Raw genomic sequence first — 13,213 nt, forward strand, 5'->3', positions numbered from 1 at the left:
GCCAAATGCGAGTTGTTGCATCGACTCGCAATTTCGAACATAGAGATGAAATCTCTGTTATCTCTGGAAATCATCACGAGGATCCTCCATTATTCATATTCAACAATCGCAAAAAATCCCAGATATCTGACGATGTTAATAGATGATAATTTTCTGCTATATTTGTCGATAATTCGGATTGAATGCATGGAGATTGCGAGTCCGTTTTTTATACTTTCTTTCTATTCGAATGACATAAAGAGCAAAAATGGACAGATGATAAAATTAAAAGTCTAATCTTAGGGTCACAGAAATATCATAGATTATGTGACCGTAATTTTCTAAATAAAATCTTGCCACGCGAGGCATAAAACGATTGGACGTAAAGCACGGAAAGTAAAGCATAACGATTGCGTCGGCGAGACGCCGTCATATCTAGTATCTCGTTTATCTTTGACAGACGACCGATAAAAATTGTGATTTCATCGAAGGTAATGCGAATGTTATGACAATATTGTGAGCAATTCCGCAGCCACGATTAACGACAAAACTTATAGAAATTACAATATATTCACGTTATTTGATAATGAATGCATTTGGCATAAAAATGATGATGTATCTCTTGCTAAAAATTATAATATTTTCTGCTTTATTATCTATTTGCATACTTGAAGCACAATTTGTTGAAACTCTTTTCTTTCAATTCACAAATAAGTAACTGTTCGCGTCTCGACATTTTTATTTGATTCCTATTGTCTTTGCCATCATAAAAATAATAGCTACTATGTATATTGACATTTCATGTTAATGGCAGAGATATGTATTTTGAAAAAATTATGAAAATTTTATATTTAACATTAATGCCGATAGTAAATATGCACAAATTTTTTGTGTTTGTGCACAGCGTATTGTAATGATTTTATCGCGAAACGGCGAAGAAAATATGCTCAGGCAAAATGCTCTTAAGTTAATGCGAAAGTTTTACGAGTCTCCGATTATTAACAGCTTAAACTTCTTTTTACCAACGCGATCTTTATCGCATGAAATGCTCGGACAAGAATAACATCGAAAAAAAAAGAAAAAAAGAATTCTAAATATGTCGAAAAGTTATTAAAATAATGTACTTGCTTTATTCTGTTTTTTTTATGTTTCTTGTTTAATGCATAGCTCAAAAATGGTGCATAATATATAATTAGTCTTTTATAATAAATAACTTGTCTTATACGATTACCGAGATAATTATTAATAAAAGAAATGTTTCAATTATGTTTCAAATATAGTAATAATGTTAAATATAAAGCAAAATGTTTTTAATTTAAATGAAAGAACAGAAAACTTTTTTGAAAAAATAATTCTGCATTTGTTTAATCTTCTCTCTCTCTCTCTCTCTCGCTAATTTTTTATGCGTATTACTTTAAAAGTTTAACAACTTAAAAGACAGAAAAAGTTGATAACTTTCTCAAGTTTTAAATATATCAAAAAGCTATTAATTTACATAATAGAAAATAAACAATACATAATATATAAATATGTGTATGTATTTTAAACGTAAATAAATATATTATACAAACTTAGTAAAGTTTTTAAAAAAGCAAAACTTCCTCTCTTAAACTTTAAATTTTCTAAAAACTTTGTGATATCGAAACATATCGTGTTCTATTTTGTAAAAAAAAAAAAAAAAAGCATTTTACAAACAGAAAAATTTTAAAAATTCTTGCAAAATTGACCAAACTCGAAACTTTATTGAAAAAGAATTTGAAAAGTCTGATATATAGCTTGCGTATAACAGTGAAGTTGTGAAACTAATAGAATTAAAACAAACAATGTCTTCTAAAAAGATATTCTGTATATGTGTGTATGTGTGTGTTTTGGAAAGTTGCAAAACATATTCAAACAAAACAATAGCAATTTTGAGCATGATTTAAAAGGTACTTTTTAAAAGATAACTTTGTGCTTTAAAATATAATTCTATATAAATTTAAAGTAAAAAATATAATAAATTGCAATCCAATTATAAATAAATAATAATAAATAAGTTAAAAATACACAAAAAAAATCATACAAAAGATCTGACATAAGTACACAATATATCCTGTATATTTATTTTCTATAATATTTGCAATTCGTTATTATCCACATAAAAATTTATTATTCCTCGATAAAAGTTTATTAAAAATTTTTATCAAGTAAAAAAATCATTTAATAGATTATTCGAAAAGGTTACGTAAATTTGTGCAAAATGTTTCTCGCTCCGGAAACAATTTCTAAGATACTACAATATTCATAAGAGACGTTTTTGCAGGAAAATATTTTTCTCTCTTTTCCAAAAAAGCAAATAAAAAAGATACTATTGGGCGTACAGTAGTATTGTTACTTCTTTGGGATGGAAATTCGATCAAATCGATATAATCTTCTATTGCAATTCGATAGAACGGTCTCACATACACGTCTCGCATATGCCGTATTTGTCCCCGAGATTTCCATTTCAAGTTCTCGCACTTACGTCGGGCAAACCTAAAGCGAAAATGTCGTGATCGGCAAGGTGCAATTGCACAATACTCCAGCGATTTTCGAAACTAAACTTTAGTCATGCAACGTCGTCTCGACTAACTCTTTCTTTACGATATCAAATATCTTCGAAAAATCAGACATAAATAAACAGATATTTTATTTCCTTTGTATTTTAAATAAATATTTAAATTAATATCTTATTTTAAATTCGTTAGCATAAAATAACAATTAATTTTCCACTCGATTGAGAGCGTTTTGCAAATACTTATATATAATGAAGATATTATATTTGAAACCTAAATTGAAAATCTGCGAGATGCTGCAATTTAATCGATATGCGTGTCTATATATATTGTATATATGTATATATGTGTACGTAATTTAGGCATCTAATAAAAATATATATGTATATATACGTGTGTGTGTGTACGTATATATATTCGTGCTTTTTCACTTCGCAAAATGCATTTTAATAGTTATGGGTGCATAATCGTAAAAAGAATAACGCTTTTAGACGAAAAGAGTATTAGTTGACATAAAATTATCGTAAGATCTTTCCACAAATTTTATTCGCGTATATATCTTCACATGTATATACGTGCCGTGTGAATAATCTAAATTTATACACATATATACACGTACATAACGTAAATAACTTTTGTAATAAATATTGATCATTTTTAATAGTAAAAACTAAAAGAATTGTGTTTTTTATTATTTATAATTTTAAAAGGTATATTAAAAATATTATTTAAAACGCTATCAACAAAATTGCATCGCATCATCATGAAATTAATAAAAATAAATAATCATATATATACAAATACATCATATTGTCAAAAACAACAGAGCAATTAATTATGCGTGCAAACATGAAAATATATCATGTCATTATAGATAATTAAACAATTAAATATATATAAAATAAATGAATTCACTCACCAACGATTTTGTGACTAACGCGGTTTAACCATATCGGAATATACCTTTCCAAAAAGTCATTCACAGCGCACGACACGAAGATCGTTCCTTAGAAGAATTATGATTTAGTATATTTATTTTCATTATTCTCACTCTTTTCTACACAAAGACAGATAGTTTAATATAAATACAACTCACTTTTGAGCAGCAAACGACAAGAGAAACACAGAGCGATTATACTTTCGTAATGGACAAACGTGGCGCGAATTGGTGTGAATTGGCGCGATTCAAGATTACCACACAAACAAGGTGAATGCGCATGCGCGCGCAATTCAATCTATTTATTTCTACTATCAAATATACCCAACAAGAACTGTAATTATTATTACATATGTATTAATTAGCACGGCGAATTTAATTATTACAACGATTGCTTAACATTTTATTTATCTCTTCTGATGTTTATTTATGCGCGTGATTTTTAATAAAAAAGAGAAAATAAAAAGCATTTCTCGTCCTGATTTCAACGTACATTTTCAAAAATTAATGTAATATTTATTATTATTTCGGTACGCATAAAATTTTAAAGCACTTTGAGTATAAGTATATAATTATATATTTTTATATTAAAATATTAATTTTCTCGCTGACAAGCAAGCTTTAATATCCTCAATATAATATCTAATCTAATAAGAATCTATAGCAAATTTGTGATCGATTGAAATTTAGTGCACTAGGTCAACCCTGTACAACGATAAGGTATACGAAATTCCTACGAAACAGTAAATTCTTCGAGTGCATTAGGCTACTGATATGGAAACTATTCGCGTGACATTTCGCGAATGGAATGTGAGGTATACGAATCTGGCGATAGTCATCATACCAAGAAGACACTAGCAAATTCAACATTTTTCAGAAATATAGTATATGAAATATATATTTGACGAAATATTTTTCTCTCTCTCTTTTATATTTATACGATATTTATGTGTGATACGATATTTATGTATAATAGGATGTGGATAAGTGTGGAAGTAGAGAATGAAAGAAATATTCGCATGTATATAGAAAGGCATTGCTCATTATTGTTTTGCCATTAGAAACATTATCTGATTAAACTTATATGATAGCTATACATGCATAGATGTACACACACACACACACACACACACACACACACACACACACACACACACACACACACACACATACATGTATAAGTATACATACAATATACATATATTTAATCGTATTTAAAGTTACAGTAATTATTACGCTATTCCATGTTATAATCATTAATTTAAAGTGCGATATTTCCTATCTCTCATATGTTAATAAAATTTCCTTCGACAAGTGTAAAACACTTTTATTTATATTTTATATATTAGTTAAAATGTGCAGTCACTTTATGGACGTAAGAGTGAAAAATCTTGGAAATGTCAAATGCAATATGTGTAAAAGTATATTTACGTGTACATCCTAAAAAGGTACGATTTCTAAAATTCATCTATATAATTTTTATTAAACAAGGTTGAGCATTCCGTAAATGCTTTATGCACCATTGAGCAGCAAATGTATATCGCTCAACATTGCAAGAAGATAAAAACTCTAAATATATATATATATTATATTTATTATATATATATATATATATATATATATATATATATATATATAAACACACACACACACACACACACACACACACACACACACACACACACACACACACATTATATATATAATTACTAAACTATATATTAATATATATATATATATATTATCTAATAATATATATACGAATATATATAATTAAAAATGTAAATATATATATATATATATATATATATATATATATATGTGTGTGTATATATATAATATCGTTTCTTTTTAAATAATAATGAAAATATATCATAGTAATTTATGTACTATAATTATATATAAACATATATCGCGTATTATTTAGTAGCTAAAAATAAATAGTTTGGTATAATATTCTTAATTATTAAATATCTCTCTCGAGTTTTACAAAGACAATATTAGAAAGAAGAGAAAAAGTTTTGTATCTCCCCAATCTCTGTTTAACTGCTTATAAAAAATCAAGAGAGAAGGTTAATATTTCATTGAAATATAGTTGAAGATAAGGGGAATGTTTCGTCACGTTTCGAATAAATCGCTTAGCAATATATGCATATACGTTTATGTCTTTGTATTATTATATATTTCTCTTTCTCTTTGCTTCTCGTGTTCTCTAATTTCTTGCTAAGTTCGTCAATTATCTTTCTTATTATCTGCTTTCCCCTCTTCTCTTTATCAAAAGATTTCAAAGTCGTTTTCGAGATACATAAGTAGATATATATATCCTAGCTATCATATTCTTCATCAATTTTGAATTTATAATAAATCTTATAAATAAAAACAAACATTGAATTTATCAACTCCCAATTTATCTTTTCTGTTTCTTATATCTGTTTGAGAATGTTCGATTATAGTCTGCATGTTGGGCCTGGCACTAGGAATTTGTGTTCCTAGTGATACTTTGCACAACACGCTGTCCCCACCATGCCTCCAAATTGAAAGGCTCAAAATCTGTAAAAAGATGTGAGATGCACCCTACACGTCCGCCGGAAACACCATACTATAGCTATAGCAGATAATAAACTACTATATACAAAGAGAAACAGTATAGTATAAAAAACAATAACAGCAACAGCAACATATAAAATGATATACAAGATAATTAAATGTTTCAAAAATCAAGATGAATCTTTCTTTCTTACTGCATAATTCTTTCGATAAGTAATTCAAGAAAAAAAGATATTATAGCAAATAAATCTTTAAGAACTAAATCATCAAAGTTTTTTATTACTTTCAGATAGAATCACGAAAGCAAAGTGCTTACCTTTCAAATGTGGATTTGGTTCACGTTCTTGATAATATGTAACTGATGCTCCATTTCTATAATTGGAAGAATTACTATGTGGTTGATTGTGACACATATCTAGCTCTCTAGATACAGAATTCCAAGCTGAAAGATGTATAAAATACATCTTTTAGAAACACATATTTGTATAATTTACATATAATTATTTAATTTAATTAAATCACATACATATACTTACAATCACAGATATAGGTAATCAAGTCATTATGTTGCGACTGAGTCTCTGGCTGATGTCTAGAGGATACTGAAGAGGGCCTCTTTCCATTCATCGTTGTCATTTGCGATCTACTGCTATAAATAAAAAATTACGATAAACAATTACTTGAAAGATACAATTCTCTTACCTATGATGAATTATTAAAAAAAAAACTTAATCTTAATTAATTTAATATAATTTAATCAAAATAATTATAACTACACATTGTTCTACAAATGCGGAAACACTATTTGACAGATGCCTTCGGTTGCTATCTCCGATCTAGGGACGATATGAATTCGAAACGATCGAGATTAGCATTTTATAATTGTCACGCATGACTCCGATATCTTACGATATATAATAAAAGTCACGCAAATAACAATTAAACTCTTTCATGATTGCAGCTCATGCGTTAGAATTCACATATTTGTGTATACAATATAAACATTTGTTTAAAGTTTAAATACATACAGCTATATTCGAAATGTCATAATTCGAACGCGCCTTCACGTTACATATGCAACCCGCCAAACAATTATGTATATAGCCGTGACATATATATATATATATGATTTCCACATACAATAATATACATGCATTAGATGCTAAAATAAAAAAAAAAAAAAAAAAAAACGGTATCCACACACGAATATCATCGAAAGCAACAGAAAATACCGAATGTTTAAATTTTTCGATGATGAAATTTCATCGAATTTTATAATCGCGCAAGGCGCGAACCGATGACTAGGAACATCAGCGCGGGAAAAATGGCGACAGAGACAGACAAATGCGGACGCGCTTTACCATTCCCGCCCGCGTTTCGCTGAGCAGCCATCACGCGGGTTTCCGTATGCTTTCATTCGAATGATTACGAATTGGGTGAAATTCAAATGGCGACAACAGCGACGACTGAAATCTAATAGATACGCGTGCGAAAATGATCTTGACATTTGCCATGTTTCGCGCGATGAGAAATACCTCATTTTTCCTACTTCTGAAGTCTGTCCACTCCTACGACGATGCGACTCGATTTGTCGCGAGGAACGATGATGGTCGGGATACGCAGCTGCCTGAACAAGGCTGCGTCGAGACGCGTACGGATGAGGCTCCAGTGTCGCTGATAACGAGAAGAACTTTCGGCGTGTCGGGCACAGCTGTGCGTCACTGTGTGTAGCTTAGCATGAGTTACGATAGGTAACTGTCAACAATCAGCCGCCAACAGTCATAGAATAATAAAGATGGATTGAGCATTGATAATGTAAATAATATTTCACTTGTCATACGACAAGCTTTATTGGAAGTACTGATTGGCTGCTATTGTACGACTTTGAATACTCTAGAAATTTTCTATCCAATAGCAAGCCTGAAAAGCGGCTACCCTAGCGTTTTCTAAAAGATGCTCTTACCTAGCTTGTTTAATACCGCCATCTACATTCATTTTAGAGGTATAGAATTATGTAGCCATAAAATATTTTTTGCTGCCGGTAAAATCGTCGTTTAGTGCATATGTCATCTATACTATATATCTATATAAATTATGAAACACACACGAACATGTACTGGGTATAGATTGTATATTTTATTAGCATCTGATTTTTTTCTATTCTAGCATATATTATCAATATATGTATTATTATCAAAAATGTTTTTGTATATATGCATGTTATTCTCGATAAAGAGAAAAAACAAAAAAGAAAACAGTTTCAAATTATCTTGATAAAAGCAATTTCATTTTTTTTTTTTTTTTTTTTTTTTTTTTTTAATAAATCATTTCATTTTGTATAATATTTTAATAATTTTATTAAATAGTGTATATAATATAATTATAAAGGTATTATACTTTATAATATAACGTTAAAACATTTAAAGGCAATAATTATTTGATATGTATATAACTTAGTGATAGAAACTTATTTTCACTTTTGACAATGATATATAACACATTACCAATAAACATATGTGATTAATTTACGAAAACTATATTTATTCTAAAAATTAAATTATTAAAAAATTATTATAAATACAGTTGAATTATATTGTGTAACAATATATTGTATAAATATGATAAAATAATACAAGAGTCAAGCATATAAATAAATATAGAAAAGTATTTTTTAAAGAAATTAGAAAGATATGATTATGAATATATTACATTGTAGATTATTTATTTTCTTCGTATAAATTGAATATTTTGAAATGATTTCAATAACATTAGAAGAAGATAATATTATTAAAGCTACTTACTCAACTAGAGATGCGTCTAATCAGGAAGTGTTTATTAAGCATTTATCGACCGTATGCTAATAGATGCAGCTTTGATTACATTAAGATTATTCAAATTACATCACAATTGCAGATATGAAATTAATATAAAATATAAATATTAATTTTTCAAAAATATTTGCAGTTAGCTAACATTAATATTAACATGAGTATGATGAGATTTTTTTTTTATTAAATAATTTTTTCTTTCCATATGATTAGTAATGTCAAAAAATATCATATATATTTACATTTGTTTCACGAATTTTTATTACAAAGAAAACATTGGTACATATAGCTTAAAACGTCAACATTCACTGTAAGTTTCGCTATTTATATAATCATGATTTCTTCCCATTTAAGGAAACTAAGTCATTAACCACATAAAGATCATTAATAAAGCTTCAAAAAATTCACCAAACGAATATTGAGGAAAAATCACCGCTAGTTGTCATACGTGATGTCATAGGTCATGCGTGAGAGACAGAAAGAACGCGATACGCCATACATACATTTATGAAATCGAACAAATACGTATGCGATGTGGCAACAGGCAGTACGCATCGATTTCCGATATATGCACCATATACCTATATGCTATTCTTCCTCTCTATAGAACTCGATACGTCATGCCACGATCCTTTGCCCTTGTCTTCCTTTAAGTCACGTTAACCATGCCATCAACATGGCGAAAGACATATACGATTTTTCGTTATTTTTCTCTGCTTTACATCGTGAGTGTACGCTGAGGACTATATTGATCGATATTGACTGCAAACCAGCGTCAAGAATTCGGTATATCAGCGGGATATATATTCATGCATATGTATGACGATCTTGATGAATAAAATCTGTTTTAAAGTCAAAGCATCTTTTTGCATTATATGAAAATATTTTGCGTTGTACTTTTGCTGTATTTATTATTACATCGTACTACGTACCAGCTTTCATGATTTTCTCTCCATAAAAGAAATAAAAGCTTGCAGTTATCTCTTACAATTAGATTTCTTCATATTTTAGAAAAATTATATATATATATATATATATTTATAATTCATAATTATTCTCGAAAAAAAATTTATTTTAAACAATATATTTATTTAAGTTTGTAATATTTTAATTAACAAATTTAGTTGTATATAAATGAATATAAAACGCGTTATTTTTGCTACAAAAAATATAACATTCATATTTTTCAGCTAAAATATAAACAGGCAGCTAATAAGGAAAGATAGACTCAACAATAATATACAATATTTAATTTTGATTGAAGATTTGGTATTATTTTAAATATGTGCGTATTTCTTCATTAAAATACTTTTTCTTAATATATTATTCGATCGGAAAAAGGGATTGACGTGAGCGTAGTAGATTGGACTTTCGCGGCATCAAAAGCATCGGCGGTCTCATTATGGAATGTTAATGAAATTAATTTCTTTTACACTTTCACATTGTTTGCGCATTAATTAGATTTAAAGGTACGGGCATCCGTCGTAGCGAGCTCTTTTAATAAACGTGGTGCTTTGGGGATGTATAAATGACGACGCGAAAAAATAGCAACGAAGAAAAAAAAGGCGAAAGCGAAAAATGAAGGAGGGGATACGGATGACGTTTATATCAAGCAAACGATGATTTGGCTAAAAATTTTCCATAAACTTTTACTCTACAAATATTAAATTTTACTCGAGAGAGAAGGGGTAAGCGAAAAAGAGAAATGTTACAAAATTCATCAATATGCAACGTCGCCATAAAACGCTCGCCAATAATAATATTACTTTAAGTTTTACAAGTTTTTCAAGTTATATGAGTACTCAAACGGAACAACACTAAAAAAACTTTCAAGCAAATATAGGAGAAAATTTAGGTAATGTTCCCTTACTTTTTAAGCAAAATAATAATTTAATCAATTACACATAATTTCTATTTCTATAACAATTATATTGTTTTATTTAAATATATTATTGATCGCTACATCTTTCATCTAGAAACAATGTAGAAATATTCAATCTTTTCACGAGTTTTATATTAATAATAACAATAAGAGCTTAACGAGCGGTTTATCTGGAAGCATTATTAAAAGATTTCGCGCGAAAAACGACCGAACATCTGTGTGCAATAAGCAACGGCTGTTAGGTACCACGATGCTTAAAGCCGCTGTTGCTTCTCATGATACTCGTAACAGCTTACCATGCTGTGATCGTAATGTTAGTTATGTAAAACGCGTAGCAATATTTCTCAGAGAGGAAGACGAAGTATAGTTAAATAAATAATTTGGCACAAACTGCTAATGATTCATAACATTTTAGCACAAATTAAACATTAATTCCTGCCATGTGTCATGATACCACGTGGGACATGCAATTCCAAATGAAACTTATAAAGTATATTTTGTACGTAGGCTAATATCGTTATACTTTAGAGATTTAGTTCGCAGAACTAATTAACTATGAGATATGACGAGTTTCGAAACATAAACAAAAATATACAATCTCCTGTATATAGAAATTGAAAAGGAATTAAATTCGTTGCAAAAGAGTGACGATTTCTTCTCGATATAATTTCGAAAGAATTCTTATTTAATTTCTGTCGCAGTACTAGTAACAAAAATTACAATTTTACATTTTATGCGTTCTTCAAGTTCCATTTATTACAATAGTTAGTGAATGCGAGATCAAAGAGACTTTTGATAAACGGATGAAAATAAATATTTGCAACTTAATACAATGTTAAAAGCATTAAATTGAATTTTTTGCGCGATTTTTTATAGAATAATCAAAATAATATTTAAATAATAATTAATTAAAAATAATTAATAATAGTAATTAATTAATTTTTTATTGCATTTTAAAAATATACATTTAAATTTAATTAACGAAATTTTTAGTATATTACCATACTTTACTTTTTATCTTTTATTATATCTACATTTCACTTTATCCAATCTTTATGTACGGACTACTACTTTGAGCAAGATGATGGTTTCTACTTAAATGAAATCAAAATATGCATCATTCGTTTAATAATATTTGACAGCTTGTAGATGATAATAATTTCTCTAGAAAATAATCGTATTGGCCAATGTAAAATTTAGTCGTAATCGAGAGTCGTTATAAACATCAGTTATTGTGTCAGTTTCCCAACTTCGTTATTTGAATAGTTTGAATTCTTCAACAGCCTGATTTCAGTATTGCATTCTGAGAAATTCCATTAATGCAGACACTTGATTGCCATGGCAGAGTTCATGATACGTAAATGTCTTTCCTCTTTAAAGATGTTCAATGTTTTAAATATGCAAATTAATTAAAAATTAAATTATTATTCAAAAATTAATTAAAAATTAATTATTTTAACTAACAAAGTTTTGCTTCACATTTTAACTGAAAGAAAGATTAATTATATTTTTATAAACTTTACGAATTGAAGTTTTCTTTCGTATGCATTTATACAAAATTTGTACCCACGAAATTATTTTAATTTCTGAAATGCGCGAATGTTTCGAACAATTATATGCAAGAAAATCAGGGTCTTTAATTAAAATGTAGTTTTGTAATAAAAAAAAATAATAAATTTATATTTCTTTTATGTTTTATTTTTTATATCTTTCCACGGTAAATATATTTATCTCAAATACATGCGATGTAATTATTAATTATTTTTATTAAAATAAATAAATATATACATACATAATTAATATAATTAAATATTAGATTATTTTTTAACATTCTTCACGCGACATTCATAGTCTACTTACTTTACTCTTTCTGTATTGTACGTATAATTACTGTTATATGGTCTGAGGGAACATTAGCTCTGGAATACGGAATAAACTCTTCTCTACTCTATTCACCTCCCAATACTATTTTGGTAATGAAACAAAGAACCAGTCAAGTTAAGGTTAAAGTTAATTCGACATTGTGGTAAACTCGTATTTCAGAATATCTGACTAAGATGCGCATATTCTGATGCTACAGCTTCTGACACACCGCAACGATCGTACTTTGACTCTGGTAGATATTTTCTTTATATATACTTTCTATATACTTTCGATTTAACCAAAAGCTTTAAAGAAAATCCTAAAAAATTTGAATTCAGACTATTTTAGTTTATCAGAATTAATATAACAATAGGGATGATGTACTTTCGTTTACCGAGACAAGGACTAAAGTATAGCAAAGAGGTGCGAGATATAAGGCTCGTAAGCTCGAATAATTACCATCAACAGATCGGGGAGGGAGGATGGGGAGAGGGAGAATTCTCTCTTAAAAGATTTTTTGAAAATCTTTCGTCGACATCGTACGTAACGTCCGCTCAATATCTTGATATGCCGCGTCGAGAACATGAAAATGTCGGTCGAAAGGATTACTCGGCTTCTCCTCTTGACATCGCTGCTTCGAGAG

At 28.5% G+C, this 13,213-nt stretch overlaps 1 protein-coding gene across 2 annotated transcripts; it reads right to left on the minus strand.

Annotated features, from left to right (window-relative positions):
- Positions 1–5,281: 5,281 nt before the first annotated feature.
- Positions 5,282–7,618, minus strand: LOC138941989 (MAPK regulated corepressor interacting protein 2). Of its 2 annotated transcripts, none has more exons than XM_070311994.1 (4): positions 7,533–7,618; positions 6,534–6,646; positions 6,314–6,439; positions 5,282–6,000 (listed from the first exon to the last, which is right to left on the minus strand). In XM_070311994.1, the coding sequence occupies exons 1-4, from the start codon at positions 7,535–7,537 to the stop codon at positions 5,924–5,926; spliced, it is 321 nt and encodes a 106-aa protein (XP_070168095.1). In that variant the 5' UTR covers positions 7,538–7,618; the 3' UTR covers positions 5,282–5,923. The 2 variants fall into 2 exon arrangements, with proteins under 2 accessions (XP_070168095.1, XP_070168096.1); XM_070311995.1 differs by having other exon boundaries at positions 6,534–6,643; positions 7,533–7,611.
- Positions 7,619–13,213: the final 5,595 nt, after the last annotated feature.

Source organism: Polyergus mexicanus, unplaced genomic scaffold (genome assembly GCF_030449975.1).
Source record: "Polyergus mexicanus isolate NDT 795.1 unplaced genomic scaffold, iyPolMexi1.0 SCAF_21, whole genome shotgun sequence".
NCBI classification, from domain to species: Eukaryota; Metazoa; Arthropoda; class Insecta; order Hymenoptera; family Formicidae; genus Polyergus; species Polyergus mexicanus.

Excerpts from the sequence above, each read along its gene's own strand:
- LOC138941989 (XM_070311994.1), bottom strand. Across the intron at positions 6,440-6,533 it reads GATTACCTATATCTGTGATT|CTTGGAATTCTGTATCTAGA; the intron begins GTAAGTATATGT and ends TACATCTTTCAG. Across the intron at positions 6,001-6,313 it reads ACCAAATCCACATTTGAAAG|ATTTTGAGCCTTTCAATTTG; the intron begins GTAAGCACTTTG and ends ATCTTTTTACAG.